At 40.4% G+C, this 23,868-nt stretch overlaps 1 protein-coding gene across 1 annotated transcript in view; it reads left to right on the forward strand.

Annotated features, from left to right (window-relative positions):
* Zswim5 (zinc finger SWIM-type containing 5) overlaps positions 1 to 23,868 on the forward strand; it is a 113,677-nt gene that overhangs the window by 61,146 nt on the left and 28,663 nt on the right. The window contains 3 exon segments of the mRNA XM_028889808.1: positions 14,472 to 14,567; positions 14,570 to 14,827; positions 21,412 to 21,560. Coding sequence (XP_028745641.1) covers positions 14,472 to 14,567; positions 14,570 to 14,827; positions 21,412 to 21,560 — 503 coding nt within the window.

A 23,868-nucleotide genomic window follows, 5' to 3' on the forward strand; every position in this document is an offset into this window, starting at 1 on the left:
CTGGTGGACATCGACGTATCTCAGTATCATTTTTTCAAATGTTTACTAAATTTTAGGATTACTTCTGTTTTTAAAAACCTAGTTTGTTTTCTTTTCCCACTGTTTATGCATGAGGAAAAAGCTATTACCTGCATAATATTTTGGTGCAGAGACTGGTATCTGTTGTTGAGCTCCATGGACTCTGAACTTTTTACCTTTAGCTACCTCTCAGGTCAGAGTCTTTCCATTAACCTTAAGACTCTGCTTATCTTTGCCTCCAAAAACATCTGTCTGTTTGTTTTTTTAACTTACTACTACTGCTGCAGGGGTGCATGTACTTCAGCCCATGTGTGTAGGTGCGGAGAGGTTTCTGGAGTCAGTTCTCTCTTCCCACCTTTATGTAGGTTTCAGGGATTGCAATCAAGTTACCGGAGTTGTTTGGCAAGCATCTTTTTTTTTTTCCTTTTATTTTATTATACAATACCATTCAGTTCTACATAACAGCCACAGATTCCCTTGTTCTCCCCCCTCCCGCCCCCTCCCTTCCCCTCAGCCCACCCCCCATTCCCACCTCCTCCAGGGCAAAGCCTCCCCCTAGGACTGAGATCGACCTGGTAGACTCAGTCCAGGCAGATCCAGTCCCCTCCTCCCAGACTGAGCCAAGCGTCCCTGCATAAGTCCCAGGTTTCAAACAGCCAACTCATGCAATGAGCCCAGGACCCAGTACCACTGTTGGCAAGCATCTTTACACTGAGCCATCTCACCAGCCCTCCTCTGTATTCTTAATCTCAGGAACCTTCCTGTTCTTGGAGATATTCTCAAATCCAGACATAAATTAGATGGAGGAAACTTCAGCTAGACTTATTACTTTTCCCACAGGTACTCCAGTAAGTGAGTCTGAATCTGCAACTCATTCCTATGAATTCTTTTTCCCCCAATGCCCATGTATTTTTGGAGCTCTAATCTGTCGTTCTGAAATCAGGTCATAGCAAATTGCACTTTAGCTTAGCTCATGACTGTTTTAAACCTCCTTTAAAGAAAAGAAAGAAAAATTGAGCCAGCTAGATGGTTCCATGGGTAAAGGTGCTTGCCACCAAGCTTGACAACTTGAGTTTTACCTCTGGGACCCATATAGTGGAAAGAGAAAGCAGAGGCCCACAAGTTGTTCTCTAGCCTCCACATGTGGCTGTCGCACGTACATACATACATAACCTTCCCATGAGTAAGTGTTAAAAATGATTTAAAATAAAAGTGTCACTTGAACATGAGAACTATAAATGTATGATTCACAGTGTAGGGGCCAATGAGATGACTCAGTGGGTAAAGGCACTTGTGTGAGCAAGCTTGGTAACCTGAATTTGATCTCTAGGACCCACATAGCAGAAGGAAAGAACTGACTCCCACAAGTAGTCTGCTGACCTTGACACACACCATGGCACCTGCTCATTACCCCCACCCACATTCACACAAAATAAATGTTTAAAAAGGTATTTTTTAAAATTACATGAAAATGAGAACCTATAAATGCATAATTCACTATTTAGATTTAGATTTCTAAAACTGTGTTAAGGACTCTGTCTAAAGAAGCAGAGTGCACACACACAACAGAAAGGAGTGCACATGAGAACGAGCCTCTGTGGCAGTGGTCCTCAACCTTCCTAGTGCTGCCACCTGCGGTACAGTGCCTCATGGTGCGGTGTGGTGTGGACTGTTGCTTTAACTAGGCAAAGATGTGTTACACTTGTTTATGCTGCATTTGCTTAACTATGAAAAGATGTGTTGCTGTTTCACCTTGCCTGCCTAAGGCACCTGACTAGTCTAATAAAAAGCCGAAAAGAGTAAGTATGATGAGAGAGAATGAGAGAGAGAGAGATGCCTGGGGCCAGCCAGCCAGGCAGCTCCCAGCCAGCCAGCCATGGAGTAGGACATACAGAATGAAAGAAAGGTAAAAAGCCCTGAGGCAAAACATAGATGAGGAGAAACAGGTTAAGTTATAAGAGCCAGTGGGACAAGCATAAGATAAGACCAAGCATTCATAACTAATAATAAGTCTCCATGTCATGATTTGTGAGCTGGTTGGTGGCCCCAAAGAAATCCCGATACAATGGTGATCCCCAACCATAAAATTATTTTTGTTGCTACTTCATAACTGTAATTTTGCTACTGTTATGAATCATAATGTAAATATCTGATATGCAGGATATCTCATATTCGATCCCTAGGTTGAGAACCACTGCTGCTGAGGTTACAGCAGCAAGGCTTTCCTGTAAGATAAATTAATTAATTAATTTTTTAAAAAGCCATGTGAGAGAAGGTAAGGTGTTACTGGCCAGTTGATGGGATTGTGGAGTGCTATAATTTTGACTCAGAAGAATTGCTAACACTCGAGATTTTTCTTGTGAAGAACTGCTCATATCCAAATGATGTGAATGCATTTAGAACCCCTATAAAAACTTAGAGAATGCCTTTTATCTGGGTGGTTTTTGTTTGGAATCAGGTTACTATACACAGTATAAAAAGTGATTTTGCTCCAGTTTCTAACAGAATGAAAAGGATTGTCCCAATTGAATTTGTGTTGACATTCTTGCTACCCCACACAGGTCAATTTGTGAGATGGAACAAAAGACTAGAGAGCCAAAGGGTGCTATGAGGCCCTGACCAAAATGCTATACATGTTAGGAATGTTGTTCTTACCATGTATGAAATCCTTAAATGAAGAATGTGATGTGGGGTTTGCATTCATCTCCATATTAAAAAGGCCATATTGGAAATGAAATGTCATGGAGTTTAGAAAAGACGAGGGTTAAGATCATCTGAAAATTATGCTTTTATTTCATAAGAACTTAATTAAAATTCATATGATGCTTATGCATAGGCATTTTTTAAAGATAATTTGAGGCTAGAAACAAGGAGTTCTTGAAATGAGATGAAAATAAGGGGAGCAGCTAGAGTTATTGTCAGAACATTAAAATGACAACATTTTTAGTACACTGGTATGGCAGACACTGTTCTAAACACATACACACATTATGTATATTTCATTTAAATATAATTGTAGTATATTTTGGTGACTTAATTCAGTATACACAATCTCAAAGAAGTAACAAGAAATCTTTTTTTAAATCTTCTATTTATTCTTCAACAATTTCATAGATGTATACAATGTATCTTGATCATATCCACCCTGAAGGAACTTCTTTTCCCCACAGAAAATAGTTTCTGTGAGTTTTCTTTTGTTTGAGATAGTCTCACAATAGAGCCCAAACTGGTCTCTGACGCAGGATCCTCCTGCCATAGGCTCAACACTGATTATAGGTGTGCATCAGACACTTAGCTTTTAAGTAAATATACTGGTTTAAAGATAAATCTGAGGGCTGTAGAGCTGGCCCAGTAGTTAAGGGCATGAACTGTTCTTACAGAGGACTTGAGTTCAGTTCCCAGTAACTACATGATGGCTCACAGCCATCTATAACTCCTGTTCCAGGAGATCAGACACCCTCTCCTGAACACCATTGCACCAGCCACACACATACCTGAAACAAAACATTCACAAATATGTAATAAATATGTATCAAAAAATAAATCTGGCCAGGAGATGGTGGCACACAACTTTAATCCGAGCAGGTTGGCCTCGAACTCACAGAGATCCGCCTGCCTCTGCCTCCTGAGTAAATTCCAAGATAGCCAAGGCTACATAGAGAAGTGCTGTCTCAAAAATAAATAAACAAATCTGAATACTATTTTGAAGACTCAAAAAGACATTTGATCATTCAATATTGTGGTCAGCCAAAAATAGCTATGTATATTGTTTTCCTTTTGAAAAGCAGGGTTTTTTTTAATACCCTCTACCCTATTGATGCAGACTCCTGAATGGAGCATGGTAGTTTATGAAATAAGATTACAATTATATGTTGCCTTTGTCTTTGTTTGAATTAAGAACCTAGGTAGGGGCCTGAACATGTAGTTCAGTTGGTAAAACGCTTACTAGCATACACAAGCCCCTGGATTCTATTTGCAGCACTGAATGGACAGAGCATGGTGGCACATACATGTAATCCCAGCACTTAGGAGGTAGAGGCAGGAGGATCAGAAGTTCAAGATCTTCCTCAGCTGCCTAGGGAGTTTGAGGCCAGCCTGGTGTGTGTCTGTCTGCCTGTCTGTCTTGCATATGCATACAAGTTCAAGATCTTCCTGAGTTATATAGGGAGTTTGAGGCCAGCCTGTCCTGGTATGTGTGTGTATGTATATGTGTGATATACATATATGCACACAGAACCCAAGTGGTAGTGTTGGACTATAACAACTATTTTGGCAACGTATATACCTTGTACATGGGCTTGATGGGTTTTTTCCTTTAATTGAAAATAGATTCTTTTTCTCACATAATATATCCTGATTATGGTTTCTCCTCCCTCTACTCCTCCCAGTTCCCCCCACCTCTCCTCCTATCAGGATCCACTCCCTTTCGGTATCTCATTAGAAAAGAACAGGCTTTTAAGAAATAATAAGAAAATGCAACAAAGTAAAATATAAGAAGATAAAATAACCCAGCACTCAGGAGGCAGAGCCAGGCAGATCCTATGTGTTCAAGGCCAGCCTGGTCTACAGAGTGAGATACAGGACAGGCACCAAAACTGCAGAGAGAAGCCTTGTCTTGAAAAAGCCTTAAAAAAAAAAAAAAAAGGTAAAGTAAAAACTATCACATTGGAGTTGGACAAGGCAAACAGAAGGAAAAGGGCCGGAGAAAAGGCACAAGAATCAGAAACGCACTTATTCATACAGTCAGGAATCCCATGAGAAAAACTAAATTAGAAGACATTATACATATGCAGAGGACCTGGTGCGGATCCTGTGCACACTGTTTTTTCAGAGAGCTATTTGAGGTGGCTGATAGTTTCTTTAAAATCTGTGCATCAAAGAGATTACTGATATATAGTTCCAAATTGCTTGGTTACCCACCAGTATACAAGATAACTTGCTCTTGCACCATAAAGTGGTTATCAGGAACATAAAATTACTATATGATGTGTTTATGTTGTTGTTTTTGTTTTGAGACAAGGTCTCATGAAGCACAGGCTAGTTTCAAATGTACTATGTAGCTGATGGTGACAATGACTTTGAACTTCTGATTCACTTGTCTCCATGTCCCAAGTACTGCAGGGATTACATGTATGTGCCATCATGCCTGGTGAAATTACTGCTTTAAGGTGATTGTATTTTCTGTATGTTAGATATCTAAATGAATTTTCCAGAGAAATTTGTGTTTTCTTTTTAACATAAAATATTTCTAAAATAATGTTTAAAAAAAACGGAAACTTTAAAAACATAAACTTAATTCCCTTATAGGATTGCAAGTTAAAAAAAAAAACAACCAACAACAACTGGAAAACTGGGTGATGTAAGGTTATGTCTAGAAGTGAATGCCTGGACTTGGGAGGCTTTGTTCTTTAACTCTGGTTGCTAGTACTGAGAGCAGAGACTGCTGCCTTCTAAGGCTGATGCTGAGAAAGGGGCCATAGCTGTTCTTTAGAGGTTAATATAAGGAAACCTCTTGATTTGCCAGAGGAGTCTGGGAAGGGAGCAGATGGCAGCAAGAAGGGCCCTTCAGCTTACTCAGCTGCTCTGAGAAGCTTAGGGTGACCTCTCTAATACAAACAGACCAAGTAGCTTTCAGAGTAACGGGGCAGCATCATTTGTATTCCTGAATAACAATACTGCCCCTCATTTTATCTTCCACACCCTGATCCACTATGTGGGCGCCATCTGCTTCCTGGGAATTTATATAGGCCCTGGCCCAGGCTAGTTGAGATTGTTATTGAGAGGTGTTTGGGGGAAATGTGTTCTTTACAAAGCACTTTCACATGAATCTGATTAAGCATTGTCTATTTGCATAATTAAGAAACTGAGGCAAAGAGGAACTGAGGGCTGTTGGAATCATAACTCAGGCACTGACTCCCGCTTTGATTGTGTTTGACTGTTACTCTTTGGAGCTGCTCCAGTGCTCTTGTTTGGACATTAGCGCCTAAATTTGGGAGTTAAGTTTTCTAAGATGGAAACTAGTTATTTTGTAAATGTTATTCTTGGAGGGGGGAGGGGGTTTAAGAGTTCTCGTGGCTACTGTGTTTCTAGGTCACAGATTAAAAAAGAAAGTAACTCTGCCTCCCCAGTGCTGGGATTAAAGACATGTGCTACCATGCCCAGTTTAAGAATAGTTCTCAGAATGCAGAGGCAGGCAGATCTCTGAGTTCAAGGTCAGCCTGATGTACATAGTGAGTTTCACAACAGCCAGGGCTACATAGAGAAACCCTGCCTGGAAAAAACAAAACAAACAAAAAAAAAAAAAAAAAAAAAAGGAAAGAAAGAAAAGAAAAAGTGTTCTTGAACCAGCAAGATGGCTCAGCCCGTAAAGGTGCCTGCCAAGTCTGAGAACCCGAGTTTGTATGCACCCATAGGCATATACACATACACACACGTATATGCAATAAATAAATATAAGTAAACAAATTATATATATATATACACACCCTTTTAGTAAATCCCAGCACTCCTGCTGTCGGCTGAATCCGTATTGGTTTTCCTGCCTTAGCACCTGCCTAGAGGCCTTGGGAATCAAAAGAGCAGCGAGTAAAGTGGTTCTAATTGCCCAGGCTTTGCTGGGGCTTTTCTTACACTCAGAAACACAAAGGCCTTTGAATGGTGTCAGAGGGCTGTGCAGAGAAGTGTTCCTTTAGAACTCCCCGCAGATGATTCGCGTGCCATGGTGAGACGCTGTCTTGTGTTCATGAGCCCGTCTCGCTCCTCCTGTGAGACTGCTGCGGAGCACTTGATAGTTACGTTTGCATCGAGCAGTTGCCCAGGAAACCAGGCAGATGTCAGAGTTTACTGACTTGTCATTAATGGAGGACTCTTGTCTTTGTAGAATTATGCTTGCTAATTACTTTTATAAAGTTTTGGATGCATCCATCAGATCCAGTAGTGTCATACTCACTTTATCATGGCTAACAGTACAGGTTGTGGAACTAGATTGCCTGTGCTCAAGAAGGTTGGATGATGTTGAATGACTTCTTTATTTCTCTGCGCTTCAGTTTTCTTACTGAAAGGAAAAAGAGCAGACATTACATTGTTCTGAGGACCTAACTCGTTAACATATAGAAAACAATTAAAATATACTGTCTAGCATGTAAGGACTAAGTGTTAGCTAATAAAATAGCTTGTTTTTACTAATAAAAAAATTATTGAGCCAGGCATAGTATTGCACACCTTTAATGCCAGCACTTGAAGAGCAGAGACAGGCAGATCTCTGAGTTTGAAGCCAACCTGGTCTACATAGTGAGTTCCAGGACAGCCAGAGCTATATAATGAGACCCTGTCTTGATAGCTAGATGATAGATAGATAGATAGATAGATAGATAGATAGATAGATAGATAATTGTGGGAGGAGCGGGGAGGGAGAGAAGGAGAGAGAGAAAATGTGGAAATGCACATGTCATAGCACCATGTAAGGGTCAGAATACAGCCCTCAGGAGTTAGTTGGTTCTCTCTGTCCAGTATGGAATCTGGGGATTGAACTCTATCATCAATCAGGCTTGCACAACAAGGACTTTTTAACCTGCTGAGCTATCTTGCCAGCCTTCGTGCTCTATATTGTTTGTTTGTTTGTTTATTTATTTATTTGTTTATTTGTTTATTTATTTATTTATTTATGGTTTTTCGAGAAAAGGTTTCTCTGCGTAGCTTTGTGCCTTTCCTGGAACTCACTTGGTAGCCCAGGCTGGCCTCGAACTCACAGAGATCCGCCTGGCTCTACCTCCCAAGTGCTGGGATTAAAGGCGTGCCTCATCACCACCTGTGTTCTATATTTTTTAAAACAGTTAGATATGGTGGTACATGCCTGAAATCTTAGCATTCAAGAGACTGAAACAGGAGGATTGGTCTGAATTCAAAGCCAGTTTGAACTACAAGACCCTGTCTCAAAAAAAAAAAAAAATTAAAGGTTATAAAAACCAGCAAAAACTAACAGCTATCTATTTAAGGTATGAATTATAGAAAAGAATATTGTTATATCAATATTATTAACTTCTATATAAATTGTTTTTAAAACATTTTATTTGAGAATTATATAATTTCAAATATGTTCTAAAATACAGTCTCTAAATCATTACAGAAAAAAAGCAAATTCAATAGGAATTTTAAATCACTAAGTATGTTTTACTAATATATATACAAAACACTAAGTAATAATTCTTAGCCTGGAATATACTCCATCTCTTTTTTTTTTTTTTCTTCGCTAAAGGTTCAACCAGCACTGTGTATAGGCTGTGTACAATAGGCAAAGCTTTTATGTACATAAGAGTGTGTCGTGCCTGTGCGCACGCTTTATCCAGCACTCGGCAGAGAGCGATCTCTGTGAGTTGACCACCTGGCTACCAACACACAGAAAGCAAAGCACACAAGAAACCTCTCGAAAAAAAAAAAAAAAAAAAAAAAAAAAAAAAAGAGTGTGTCGGTAGCTGCCTCAATTTATAGTTATGGGTTATCCATATTATGTCCAGTGGGTTATCAAATTTGAAGGGGCTTAAGGAAGATAGATTAGTCAGTAGGACTGTAGTTGTAACACCAGCAACACTATCAATGTCTCCACTTTCTTTTTGGGGTTATTTTTTTGGCTGCTGGCTGCAAAGTCATGTAAATATCTGCCGAGGCCACAGAAATGGGACTCCTGTCCAGTTCCACAGCCTTGCAGGCTCAGTATATAGTCATCTGAAGTAAAGTATATTAGTTGATCCATCTGGAAGTCGAGACAGTTCTCTGTAGCGCCCTCCACTTCTAGTGGCCTCGACTCACAGAATCCACCTGCTCTGCCTCCGAGTGCTGGATTAAAGCGTGCGCCACCCCCCGCTCCACTCTGCTTTCTAAAGCTTTCTCAGTTTAAAACACTGACCAGTCTCTTTCGTAGAAAGATGCTATGGAACCTACGTCTTTAATGGCTTGAGTTAAACCTCTCTTGTCTACAGGCGGCAAACAGAAGTTACAGTGGCATCAGCTCTTTCCCTCATAGATTTGCTTGAATAAAGTATTTGTTCCATCCACTGTAATTCAAGAAAGGTTGCTTCTGTCTGTCATGTGGTGATTTCCTTGAATGAGTTTGTCATTGCTTGTCTAGAGCTCCTCATTATTCTCTTATTCTGATGCTTAGAATTGCCAAACTCATCAAAACTTGCAGCTCCTGTTCCCTTTCCAGTCATGACAAACATCCATCACTCAGGAGAGTCTGAGAACCTCCAGCTGGAGATGAATCTTTTGCTGGCTTTTTCATTGCTGAAAATTTTCTGCTCATATCCTGCATTGATAACCTAGGCACCTACAACCAGGCCACATTCAAGACAGGATGTATCACTGGCTCTGAAAATTGCATCCTCATACTTCAAACACATGACTCTGGGGAGAGCATCCAAAAGGGCTGGTAGATGTCATCTCTGCAGCCAGTGCAGCTTCAACAACAGCTGCCCTGAGACAGGAAGACTGTCAGTTAACTTTGTATGTAAATTCTTGTTACTCTGTTCACCATCCCAGTAAAATTGTTTAATTTACTGATATATTTTAATCACAAAATCAGGAATTTTATAAACATAATCCTCTGTGAATTACAGATATGAATATGTAAAGATTAAATTTAGAGTTCACTTATTCATTCATCTATAAACAGATACATATTAAGCCTTTACAATATGCCAGTTGAAAATATAAAGATGAAAACAAATTCTTGTTTACAACGAGTTCACAATCTAAAGGGAGAAGACAAACATGAAACTCTTAATTACACTGATAGTCATTTGCTCAAATAGATAAAACTAATGAAAATGAGAGCCCTGAAGAAGCTATGTGTCCGAAGACATAGGGAAGACTCTTACAGTAAATATCATGTGAGTTGAGAATCCAGAATGAGAAGGGGTGAGAAGGTCATGCTGGTATAGGGAATCTCACATACAAAAGCATAAAGGCAAAGAAAATGGAGAAACCCTGCCATGGTAAAGAATCCCTCAGTAAGTTTGTTGTGGTAGTGTGCTGAGCAAGTGTGAAGAGACTGAAAAAGAAGCCAACACATGATACACTGTCCTGTGATCAGTGGAGAGACATTAAAGGATATAAAACTGTCGTAGTCAGTAAACATTATTTCTATAAATGTTTATTCTATGCTAGTTTCTATATTAGGTACCAGAAATACAAGATAGTGTGGAAGTTTCAATAAAAGGGGAATAGGCTAGAAAGATGGCTCAGCAGGTATAGCACATGTCATGAAAGCTGAGGACCTGAGTTCAATGCCCAAAGCCCATAAAGGTGGAAGGAAGAACTGACTTCAAAGAGCTCTACTCTGATCACACAGGACTATGACATCTACTCCAATCACACACACACACACACACACACACACACACACACACACACACACACACACAGAGAGAGAGAGAGAGAGAGAAGAGAGAGAGAGAGAGAGAGAGAGAGAGACACTAAATAAAAATTAAAAACAAAAGAAAATGCCCAGCATGTGTTTATGTTCAGAAAGTGTTACTGTTTAAAAATTCTTTATTGATCAATAAATGGTAGGGTGCATTAAAGCTCTGGGTTCGGTCCCTAGCACTGGCAGTTAAAGAGGGGGTTACTAAGCAATTGGCTGTATTTGGAATGTACACTGATTTGAAAGGATCACTATAAATCTACTATTCCTAATTTTTTTTTTTTTTGATTTTCGACAGGGTTTTTCTGTACTATTCCTAATTTTTAAAGCCCAAGATATTTCAGAAATTATGGTCATTTAAGTTTTTGTTCTTATGTCTATAATCATGCAAATTACAAAGCTGTTATGGGCAATCAATGAAATGATTATTTCTTAGGTCTTTATTATTTGATTCTGGATAAAATCTTGTAAGCTAGAATATAAGCTCCACAGGCATAAATGCTAAAGCTTTTTCATTTAATGATTCAACAACTTGAGGTACCAAGAGGTTTAATGCAAAGTGATATTTGAGCTAAGCAGTATAGAATATAGGATTTTCCTTATTTGAAAAAAAGAAATTTCACCACATTTATACAATATAATATATTATTATATTATGGTATATATTTATATGTCCAAATGGAAAAAAAATGTCTCTAGTATTTTCTATTTAATTCAAGGTTGAGTTCAGTCTGTTTTGTGGACTCTCCAGCTTTTTTATTTTTCAAGGCAGGATTTCTTTGTGTAGCCTTGGCTGTCCCGGAACCAGGCTGGCCCCAAACTCAGAGATCCACTTGCTTCAGCCTCCCAAGTGCTGGGATGAAAGACATGCACCACTACCACCCAGCTTCTTCAGCTTTTTTAATGATGAGAACAATGTTGAGGGACATCTTCAGACCATTTCTACTACTTCTTGTACTGTCATTATAATAGGCAGGAGAACCACACCTGTTGTAAGTCACAAGCCATGGGTTTTTAACAAACAAATCGTGTTTGGTTCATATTTGAGCACAGCAAATTCTAGCAAGTACTTCTTCCAGACACTTGGTTGTTCATTCCCTGTGAGGACATTTTGATGGTTTTAGTTTTTGTTTTTTGAGACAAAGTCTTGCTATGTCTATGTAGCCCAAGCAAGCCCCAAACTCATGTGCAAGTGCTGCAGTCACAGGAATGTGCCGTCGACGTGTGCAGTTATAAGAATGCCCACTACCATGTGCAGTCACAGGAATGTACCATCACCGTGTGCAGTTACAGGAGTGTCCCAGCACTGTGTGCAGTTAAAGGAATGTGCTGTCACCATGGGTTTGTTGGTTTGCTGGTTCTTGCCCAAGTGATACTTGGTGTATGTTGAAGGTAAAGAAAGTGTAACATGCTTACAAGTGGGTATCCTGCTCAGAGGCCATAGCATGAAGGTATCTTGAAAAGACCAGTGATTTTCCTAGAAATTGAGATATCAGAGCCATCATGATATGTAATGTAGAAGGGACTATGGTATGATTTTATTCTTTTTTGTTGTTGTTTTGTTTTTGTTTTTCAAGACAAGGTTTTTCTGTGTAGTTTTGGTGCCTGTCCTGGATCTCGCTCTGTAGACCAAGCTGGCCTCGAACTCACAGAGATCTGCCTGGCTCTGCCTTCCAAGTGCTGGGATTAAAGGTGTGTGTGTGTGTGTGTGTGTGTGTGTGTGTGTGTGTGTGTGTGTGAGAGAGAGAGAGAGAGAGAGAGAGAGAGAGAGAGAGAGAGAGAGAGAGAGAGAGATTTTATTCTTATATTTCTAAACAAGATAGAGCTGGCTAGAGAAGGAGTATAAAATCACAGATTGGAATAGAAACGTGAAGTAAAACATTTCTTTTTTATGGCAAAACTTGCTTGTGATTTGGGGGAAAATATACTACTTATAAAACTAAACAGGAACTCCTTGAAAATATTTGGTGCTTTATTCAGGGTCCACTCAATACTGAAGTAATTAAGAGTTTTGTTGTTGTTTTTTTTTTTTTTTCAATTGGTTGTGGGGGTTTGTTTTGTTTGAGACAGGGTCTCTCCATGTAACCTGGCTGTCCTGAAACTCTCTAGGTACACCAGGCTGACCTTGAACTCACAGAGATCTACCTATCTCTGCCTCCCTCCAAAAAATTGTTTTTCAAACTTGTATATGGCGTGATAGAGATACAATAGGAGCAGCAGTCTATTTATGTATTCTCTTAAAAACAAGTCTCTACATGTCCACCATTCCTGATTACTTTGCATTGAAAAGACAGGCCTGTTATAGGAAAGAATTAGGATGTTGGCCTTTGTGGCCTCTGGAGCCACATAGTGGGATAAATGTTACATGTTGTTTTTAACTGCCTCTCCTCGATCTGTCCATCATCTTCAAGATCCATAACTGGTAAAAAAGACACTATTTTTAAAGTTTATAGTTCTTGGGCATTGGAGTACTTAGTAAGTAGGGTGGTTTTATGATATACATAGGGTTGTTTTGATTTGGTTTTGCCAGCATGTGCCATTGAGAATATGAGTGAAGAATCATCATAGGGATACCAGAAAACTTGGTGAAGTAGTTGGTTTCCCCAGGTTTGGGGACAATGTTTGCTCTTGTTTCTGTTACTTCTTTCATTCAGAGACTACTGTGTTCTGACTGAAGAGGTAGCTCAGTTGATAAAGGTCTTGGTGCACAAGCATGAGACTGGGAGTAGTGGGACATCCTGTATCCTACCACCCAGAGAGGTGAAGGCCGCAGGATCAGGATTCCAGGGGCATCCTTGACTACATATCAAGTTGGAGATGTCCTAGGCTACACAACACCTTGTTTCAAAAAATAAATAAAGCATTCTTACTGCATTAAACAGTTACTGGTGTTACATGCCTTGTAAACAGGGATGTGGTACCATAGGGTATGCTTGCACCAAGTTCTCCTGTGTCTTAGGTTTCTTGCTTTTTGGATGTTACCATATGGTCACCATTTTGGAATTGTATGTTTTTAAGGATGAAATGTCCTTAATCATACTTATTCTTCCTTTGGTTCTGATAGACCTCAGACCCAGGGTACTACCTTCGGGGGGAGGGGAGAGCGCCCCAAGAACCCAGACTCCGATCCAGTTGATGCAACAGCAAGAGGTGTTTATTAATGCGGCTGTACAGTCGGGTAAACTCAGCTCCAGAGAGCAAGAGTCACATTGTACTGTAGTCACATTGGCGCTTTTAAAGGAAAAACCCACAAAAGCCATAAGATTACAATTCCCATACAATTTCGTTTCACAAGATCATGGTCTGATCACAGAATGGGTACAGTCACATCCGCATGTACATTCTTCCTGAAACCTCAAGGGGGGTTATCAGGGCGGGAGTGGAGTTTACACAAAGGTCACAGTGGTCCTTCCTGGAACACTTGCAACTATCCCAGTCACAGTTGAGCACATCTCTTAACAGAGATCTCTTTACATTGTTACATTGTGGCAGGGGTGGTTGAATAATGGCTGAGTCAGGTTGCCCTTGGAACTAGTTTTCTTTTTAGTTCTTTATTCTCCTGGGGCTTGGGGGTGTAAGCCTGAAGGGTTAGGGTCTTTCAATTCTTCCTCATGGAATTATTTTTTCCATCTCGTCTATAGCACTCACTTTCCTCTAGATTGTACTAGTGTTGTTTGCGGACTTGTCTTTATCATCACTTAGAGTTCAAAATCTACAAGAATTCTTTTAAGGGTTTCTTTATTAACCATTTGAGACTGTAATGAAAACTATGAACTATCCTTCCAGAAAAAAATGCACAAAAGAATATTAAAAACATTTTACATTAGTTCAAAAGATTCACTCCAAGATAAAGGAATCTTGTTTTTCTGGATTGTGCATTCCTTCAGTACAGTACTTGACTTCACTCACTGAGCTTGGGTTATCCAGGCAGATCTTAACTCCCTGTATAGGAGATGCTCACTGAATTGTGAATTGATTAACCCCTTAAGTTTCCTGCTACTCCCTAAACAGGATGTTTTCCTTTGTTTTTTTTTAGGCTTCCATCTGAGCGGCACAGTAACTGAACCAGCCACTGCTTCTGAACCAGCAGTGACTTACAAAGTTGCAATCAGTTTTGATCGATGCAAAATCACTTCGTGACCTGTGGCTGTGGGAATAAGGACATATTCTACTGTGCTCATGTGGTAGCACTCTCACTCTACAGGATCCGTAAACCAGACCAAGTCAAATTGCGTCTTCCTATCTCAGAAACCCTTTTCCAGATGAATAGGGACCAGCTACAGAAGTTTATTCAATATTTAATCACAGCACATCACACCGAAGTTCTTCCTACTGCACAAAAGCTGGCAGACGAGATTCTTTCTTCCAACTCAGAGATCAACCAAGTGAATGGTAATTATGTAACATTTTCTTGATTTAAAAAACATTACCTTTTTCACAACCACTGTTAAAAGCAACACTTTTCGTTGGGCATGGTGGTACACACCTTTAATCCCAGCACCTGGGAGGCAGAGGCAGGGGAAATCTCCAGGAGTTCAAGACCAGCCTGGTCTACGAAGCGAGTTCCAGGACAGCCAGAGCCACACAGAGAAATCCTGTTTGGAAAAAAACCAAAACCAACCAACCAACCAAAGCAGCCCTTTTTCCTCTACTTTGTTGCTTCATTGTATTTTAAGAGGTTGGAATTTTCCTACAGTTGTAGTAATTTAACCTTAATCAGTTCATTCTGTCTAAACAACTATGATTAGTTCTTAGTTTCTTTCTTTGGGGGGGGGGTTGCCTTTTGCTTTTTCGAGACAGGGTTTCTCCGTGGAGTTTTTTGGTGCCTGTACTGTATCTTGCTCTGTAGACCAAGCTGGCCTCGAACTCAGAGATCTACCTGGCTCTGCCTCCCAAGTGCTGGGATTAAAGGTGTGCACCACCACCGCCACCACCACCACCCCACCCCCCCCCCCCCACCACCACCACCGCCTGGCCTAACTCTTAGTTTCTTAAAGCAATTCATTTCTACTCCATAGATGTTTGGACTGAGGAGTTGGTAGCATTCTGCTTCTTGACTTGGTTGGTAGTTACACGGTTTTAATCACTGTGTAATAATTCATCAATCTTTACTATAAATTGTATAATTCTCATAATTTAGTTGTATTAAATATTTAAGATCTGGGGATGTAGGTCAGTGTTAGAGTGCTGGCCTGGCATGTGCAAGGACCTGAGTCCAGTCCCTAAAGCTGGAATAAAAATAGAATTTAGTTAATTTTTAAAAATAGAATTTAATTAATTAAAAAAAACAAAAACTCAGGCTGGAGAGATGGCTCAGTGGTTAAGAGTATAGGCTGCTCTTCCAGAGGTCCTGAGTTCAGTTACCTACAACCACATGATGGCTCACAGTCATCTACAGTGAGATCTGATGCCCTCTTCTTGTGTGCAGGCAGACATGCAGATAGAGCACTCATATACATAAAAGCAAACAAACAATAAAAAATACTGTATGTACACACACTTAAATATGTGCCTGTGTGTACAGAACAAAAGACTAAGAGAGTCATTGTAATATTAATAGTGATAGTCTATAACTGATAGAATTACAGGTGTTTATTTTTTATGCTTTGGTATAATTTCTATAGTAAGTATATACTACTTTTATAATTCAAAAAGATGTTTAAGAACAAAAGGACTTGGTACAGTGGCCACACCTACAACCCAGTGCTTGGAAAGTGGAAGCAAAAGGATCAAGGAGTCAAGGTCGTCCTCACGTCACAGCAAGTTCAAAGCTAACTTTAGCTACATGGGCCCTGACTCAAGGGAGAGAGACAGAGACAGACAGAAAGAAGGAAAGAAAAAAAAAATTGTTCCTCAGACCTAAAAGCTCCCTTAGGACATGTGTCCTTTAAAGCCTCATGAGAAAAAGCCAGTTCCCTAAATGCTTCAGAGTGGACTTGCCTACTGGTAATAGTAGACCATCAGAGGATCTTACATTAGAGATGGTGTGATATTTCTTATTTAACTAATTTTGCCCTTTAACTGTGGCTTGATTAGTAACTATTTATAAAAGATTCTTCTCCTGTCGCCCCGATAGAACCCAGACTATCTCACTAAAGTGTCATTTACTTTGACATGTTACCAGTACCAGGTAAGTCACCCCATTCTCATTCTTTTTATGAGAAGGCTCAAATATACAAACCAATAAACTTATATAAGAACATTTTAATTTAATGTATCTTAATTTTAAATCAATCAAGTTGGACACTGAGTTAGTGGACAGCTAATGACTCCAGGTGTTGCTTACCTAGTTGAAATGGTTCTGCTCACTTACTTTTAAATACTTACCCTCCTCTATCTGACCTTTGAATGTGGGCATTTCTTATTTAATCTTTTTTTTTTCTCATTTTATGGGCTCTCTATAGATAATTTCAGCTATCCCCTTGACTTCAACTATCATCTGTTTATCATGAGTCACAGATTCATTTTTCCAGTCCAGCACTTGTGTGTTTTGTGTATATATCTACCTGACTTTTATATTACAGAGACATCCTAAGATCAGTGGATCCAAATGTGAATTTACAGTCTACATTCTCTTACCTTTTTAATTTTGGTTGATACCAGGGATTGGACTGAAGGCCTTCCATGTGTTAGGCAAGTGTTCTACCACTGAGCTGCACACTGGCTAGAGTTAACTTCCTCAGACTTGCTCATTCTTCTGCTTAGTCACCATCTTAACGATTAGCACTATGCTGTAGACACCACAAACCTGTATTTATCTCTAACATCTTTTCTTTCTACATGTATTCCACTGCAAAGTCTGTCATCTTAAATATTTCATGATTTTAATTTCTATAGCACCATCACTCTAAATTAAACCATTATGATCTTCCACCTAGATAGCTACATTGTTCCCCTTTATTCTGTCCTCCGTAGGGCCAGCCCAAGTGATTTTTCTATAACTACAGATATTGTCACACCATTTCTTTTTGTTTTGTTTTGTTTGTTTTTGAGATAGGATCTTACTTTGTAGCTCTGGCTGTCCTAGAACTCACTATGTAGACCATGCTGCTGGTCTTGAACTCAGAGAGCTCTGTCTGCTTCTGCCTCCCAAATACTGGGTTTAAAGGCATATGCCACTACACCTGCCCACACCATTTCCTTCTTTTTTTCGGGGTGGGGGTGGGGGTGGGTTTTGGTTTTTGAGACAGGGTTTCTATGTGTACTCCTAGCTGTCCTGGAACTCACTCTGTAGACCAGGCTGACCTCGAACTCACAGAGATCCTCCTGCCTCTGTCTCCCAAGTGCTGGGATGAAAGATCTGCATCACCACTGCCCAGCTCTATTTCTCATTTAAAATCCTTCATTTGTCTCTTATTGTTATTAGGAAAAAGTCCACATTTCTTTGGCTAACCAAACAGTGCATGAACTGGCTATTGTTTATATTTTTACATGAGATTCCCTTGAGAGAATGTCTTCTTCTCTTCTATTACAGTTGTATTCAGTTACAGTGTAGTTTATGACTTCATGCTGTCTTGAACAAAAGTAAACTCGGTATTTCCCTTACTCTGTGCCAGGAAGACTCCCATTCACTCCTCCAGGCTCTTTTTTTTTTTAAGCCTACTGTGGCTTCTCTTTTCACATGAAACTTTGTGTGTGTAAAGAACTGGGAAAGTAGTTCTTGCTAGTATGTACAAGGCTCTGGGTTCAATCTCCAGCATAACAGGAAAAATATGCATATGATTATTTGTTTATCCCCTTCTCTCCAGCTATTCCAAAGCCTCCAAGAGGACAAGAACTATATTGTTTATCACTATATTCAGTATTTGACACTAATTCTGCTACACATTAGGCTCTTGGTATATATTGCTTGCTCTGTTTTAGTTTGTTTTTCAACTAAGATCTCACTGTATTGCTCAAGCCAGCTAGAACTCTTCAACAAAGAGATCCTCCTTCCCTAGCCTCAAAAGTTGCTAGGATTAGAGGCATGTGTCACTGCACCTGGCTAAATGTTTCATAAATGAAACTGTTGTGGTTAGAGAGATGGCTCAGTGGTTAAGAGCACTTTCTGCACTTCCAAAGGACCCAGGTTCAATTTCCAGGACCCACATGGCAGCTCACAACCATCTATAATTGTAGTCCCATGGAATCTGATGCTTTCTTCTTATATGAAGACATACATATAGACAATACACCCATGTACATAAATAAATAAAGAAATAAATCTTTAAAAACAAATGAAACTGCCTTATTAAATATTTTGTGATTCTTGGCATGATCACACACACACACACACACACACACACACACACACACACACACACACACACGGCCTCTTGGCTCTTTTTCAGATGACTGTATAGTCTTAACACTGATTTTCTATTGTATCTTACCTAAATGTTGCCTTACTCTCTTTTCTTTTCCTTTCCTTTTCTTTAACTACCCAGCAGCAAACTAGAAAACATTTTGGGTGAAATTTGACTTTTAATCACTTTGAAGATTCTACAGTGACCTAGTCCTATGCTAGCAGGATATTCTGTAGGGCGTACACTAGGTATTTTTAATGTGCCAGATTTCTTCCACAACTGCTATGAACTGCTATGACCGTGTGGATCCAGAGTGCTCTCTGCTTTTCTTCATACTTCCTCCAGTCTTGAGAGGTGATATCATTCCATACTTGCAGCCAGTTGATTAAGGCCAACTTTCTTCTTAGGACAGGTTCCTAATTCTGCTTTTTCATCCCCTAATTGAATCACCTAGGATGATAATTGATCCAGCTGCCTCTGCCTTCAGCTGCTGGACCACTGTTATTCTTTCCTCAGTCCTTAGGCCCAGAGTATCCAGAAACCCAGTCCCCTGCTTAACCTAATTTATCTCAGTTCCTTCTTCCTGAGCTACCGATTAGGTTCTAAAACATCCCAAAAATGTCCAAAATAACGGTCTTAACAGTTACCAGCACTGTGCTCATAAAGGATTCATCTGAATTTGGCTAGGGATTGAAATGTGAGCAAGGAGCCAATAGACTTTCAGGAAAGAGGTCCATGTGAATAACTCCAGCTGTGTTTTAAGCAGTTTTGCTGAGGTCCGCCCAGATATGAAGGAAACATGAATATAAGTTTATAAAATCATGTCACCATGTCTACAGCTCTGTTATGCTTTAGGAAATAGTTTTATGGTGAAATACAATATAACACATATGTTTATTTGTTAAGATGTCTCATGTAACCCAGGCTGTCCTTAAATTCACTATGTAATCAAAGATGGATTTGAATTCCTGATCCTCTGCTTTCTACCTCCTGAGTGCTGAAGATTAGAGATTATGTACCACTCTGCCCAGCTAAGAAGAGTTTTATGTTCTAATAAAATATTTTTAGTTTTAAAAATAATATATGTATATTAATACAGATTTGAACTTTACAGAGGAGCAAAACAAAATAATAAATATCACTTTCGGGGGGGGGTGTTATGATGGGGGGGTGTTATGATTTTTATTCCTGTATTTTGAAGATACAGAGGAGAAATAAACTAAGTTTCCCCTACCATACAGCACAGAATGCCTCTGTGACCAACTGTGTGGGAATTTTTTTCTCTGCACATCAACCACCTAGTTCCACAACAGATACCAGCTTGTCCTCTAATACAGTTCGTTTCTGATACTGACTACCTGGAGGTGGTGAAAGGCCCACATGTTGAAGCTCAGTCTCGGGACTGTCACTTCTGCCCGACTTCAGATGCCAGTCATATGGCCCAGGTTGTTACAGCCTTTAACTAGCTGGCAGACTGACTGACCATAAACCAAAGTTCCCACACTCCTCTCCTGATGTTCATGTCATTTGCTGGGGCAGCTCACGGAATCAGGGAAATATTTTACTTACATTTGCAGGTTCATTATAACATTACCAAAGGCACAACCAGAAAATACATAGGGCAAAGCATATCTTACCAGAGGCTGTGCTTCCGTACCCTCTCCAAGTATGCTGCTCTTGAGAACCCTCCCCCGTGTCCCACTATTTGGAAGCTCTACAAATTCTGCGCTGTTGGGTTTTTCTGGAAGTGTCATCGCATAGATATGATTGTTTAAATCACTGGCCATTGGTGAGCAATTTAACCTTCAGGACTCTATTTCTCCTCAGTAGAGACTGACACATGGGACTAAATGTCCCACCTCTCTGCCTGCGTGAGCAGAGCCAACCCTGAAGCTGCCTAGCTTGTCTTGACTGTCATCAGCAACTCATTAGCACACAGAAAGACACCAGTTTGAAAATTCCAAGGACTTTAAAGTTGTATGCCATGCCTCGAGAAATGGCTCAGCAGTTAAGAGTACTTGTTGCTCTTACAGAGGACCTGGGTTTGAATCCCAGAATCCCCACGGCAGCTAACAACCAGTTGTAACTAGTTCCAGAGGATTTGATGCCCTCTTCTGGCCTTTGCAAGCACTGCACACATGTAATGCACAGACATGCATGCAAACAAAACATCCATACACATAAAATGAAAATCTTTTTTTAAAAAATAGTGGCATGCTATGAAATAAAGGACAGAGACCACATATATATTTAACAAAAGCAGACATGTATTTCTCTCTCTTTCTTTTGCCTTTATTGCTTTTCTTTTTTCCTTTTTCAAGACAGGGTTTCTCTGTGTAGCCCTAGCTGTCTTGGAACTTGCTCTATAGACCAGGCATCCAATCCACCTGCCTCTACCACCCAAGTTCTGGGACTAAGGGCATGTGCCACCACCACCCCCACACCACCACCCCACCCCATCCCACCCCCACAGCATGTGTGTATTTCATTCTAGGCTTCTCAGTAGTCAGAGACCTTAGAAGGCTACAACTGTGACTTCTGTGAACCTGAAACTGGCACACATCTTACATTTCTGAAGTCCCACAGAGTGGCCAAAGCACTATCACATCTGTATGCTCACAGTGTGCCACACAGCTGAATGTGTGGCATGGGAATCCAGAGCATTGATCACACTGTTCCTGTTCCTCACAGGCGCCCCTGACCCCACAGCTGGGGCCAGCATCGACGATGAGAACTGTTGGCACTTGGACGAAGAGCAGGTGAAGGAACAAGTGAAGCTTTTCCTCTCCCAGGGGGGTTACTATGGCTCTGGAAAGCAGCTCAATTCAATGTTTTCCAAGGTAAGAAATAAAAAAGGAGTTCTTTCCTTTAAACATTAAGTAAACCTGGCTTACCACACGTCAGCCTTCTGGTGTACCTAGCTGACCTCACCTAACTGTACTGAGTGCTTAAAACCTAGCAGAAGAGGATAAGCAGAGCCTCATGATCAGGCTAGGTCATGGGGCCTACCGACCTCCCTCTGGTGGTCTGTTCTTTCTTCTGTACTCTAAATGAGCCAACACTTCTGGAGAACTTTCTGCTGTGAACCCAGAACTGCCTGAGGAAGCTTCAAAGACTAGTTTCAACACTGTTCCAGAAGAGACTATTTTGAAACTTGAAGCAGTCATGCCAAGCAGGCTGGATTGGTTTTTGTTTCTCTTTTCATTAGCACTTTTACTGGGATATAATATACATATATATAATATATATAATATTGTATATGTATATTATTTGTATTATGTATATATACACACACACACATATATATATATATCCACTGTATGGTTTACACATATAATCCTTACAATTGTGGCTGAAGATGCAGGTCAGCGGTAGAATACTTGCCTAGCATGTACAAGTTCAGTTGGTATTTATGGAGTGTTTTTTGGGGGGGGTTGGTATATTCACAGATAGAATATAGACATCAGTACAATTAATATTCTCATCACCCCAGGAAGAAACTTCATGCTTTTCACCTATTGGTCATAAGCGAGCTGCTTCAGAAACAAACTGAGAAATTTGTCTTTCCACGACATCAAACTTATGGAAAAATAATTCACAAGTGATGTCAGTTTTGTCGGTTTTGAATTACCAACTAGTCCTGATTTCACATTACAATTGCAGGGTTTAATTTAAAGTTTATTTTGAGGGATCTTATGATGTGAATGTAGTGCTCAAAGGATGACCATGTGGAATCAGTTCTGTTTTCCCCTTGTCCTAGGCTCCAGAGATTGAACTCAGTCACCAGGCTGAAGGGCCAAGTATCTTTATGTGCTAAGCCATCTGGGTTGCCTCACAGTTTATTTTATTCCAACCTTAACTACTAATATCAATCCTAAGATCACATACATCATCCCAGTTTTATACACATCACACACTATATCTATCATCTGTCTACTTATCTATCATCTACCTACCTGATATATATGATTGTGTGTGTGCTTGTGCTAGGAGAAGCAGATGCTTTTTTGGAGGGGGTGGGCTACAAAAAGATTGTGCTACAGAGGTCAGTGAGGTCAAGAGCAGACACATGCGGAGAGTCACTCAAGGGGTTAGATAAATATCAACCTAAGGAAATGGGAAGGTGGTTCATTGATAAGCTGCAGTCAATCCCTGGCAGTGCTGGTAAAATGGGAGGTGAGTCTGGAGTTCATTGGCTAGTGGGCTTAGTCTACTTAGAGTCCCAGGCCAATGAGAGACTGTCTCAAACGAAAGATGAAGTGCACCTGAGGAACAACACCCAAGGTCATCCTCTAACTCTCTCTCTCTCTCTCTCTCTCTCACTCACACACACACACACACACACACACACACACACACACACACACACACACACACACACATACATGAAGACAGTGACTTGAGGGCCCAGTCACAGAACTTTCTGAGTTGCAGGGCAGGTTCCAAATACAGAGCTGCTTCAAGATGCGGAGCCAGATGGGAGAGCAGCAGTGTAGGCAGGCAGTGTCAAGCAGAGGGACGTGCTGAGCGGAAGCCCCGGAGACAGTTGAGAGTTACTCACCTACTGATCACTTAGTGTCAGTTGGTCTGCTGATGTGTTGGTGGGTGTTCTGTACCTCCTTGTTAGGTGCCCCTTTTATTTACTTATTTTTTAATCATCTATTTATTTTACATCCCGGCTGCAGCCTCCCCCCATCCTCCCTTCCCAGTCCCTTTCCTCCATTTTCCCCTCCCCTCCCCAATCCCTTCCTCTTCCATCTCCATCCAGGAAAAGGCAGGTTTCCTATGACTATCAAAAAACATAGCACATCAAGTTTCAGTAAGACTAAGCACCTGGCAAGGTGACCCAGTATGAGGAGTAGGTTCCCAAAAGCCAGTAGAAGAATTAGAGACAGCCCCTGTTCCCGCTGTTAGGAGTCCCATAAGAGGACCAAGCTACACAACTGTAACATATATGCAGAGGGCCTAGGTCAGTCTCATGTAGACTCCCTGGTTGTTGACTGTCTCTTCGAGCCCCATGAGCCCAGGTTAGTGGATTGTGTGAGCCTTCCCATGGTGTCCTTGACCACTCTAGTTCCTACACTCCTTTCTCCTTCTCCTTCCCAGGATTCCCAAACTCTGCCTAATGTTTGGCTGTGAGTCCTGCCT

Source organism: Peromyscus leucopus, chromosome 2, assembly GCF_004664715.2.
Source record: "Peromyscus leucopus breed LL Stock chromosome 2, UCI_PerLeu_2.1, whole genome shotgun sequence".
Lineage (NCBI taxonomy): Eukaryota > Metazoa > Chordata > Mammalia > Rodentia > Cricetidae > Peromyscus > Peromyscus leucopus.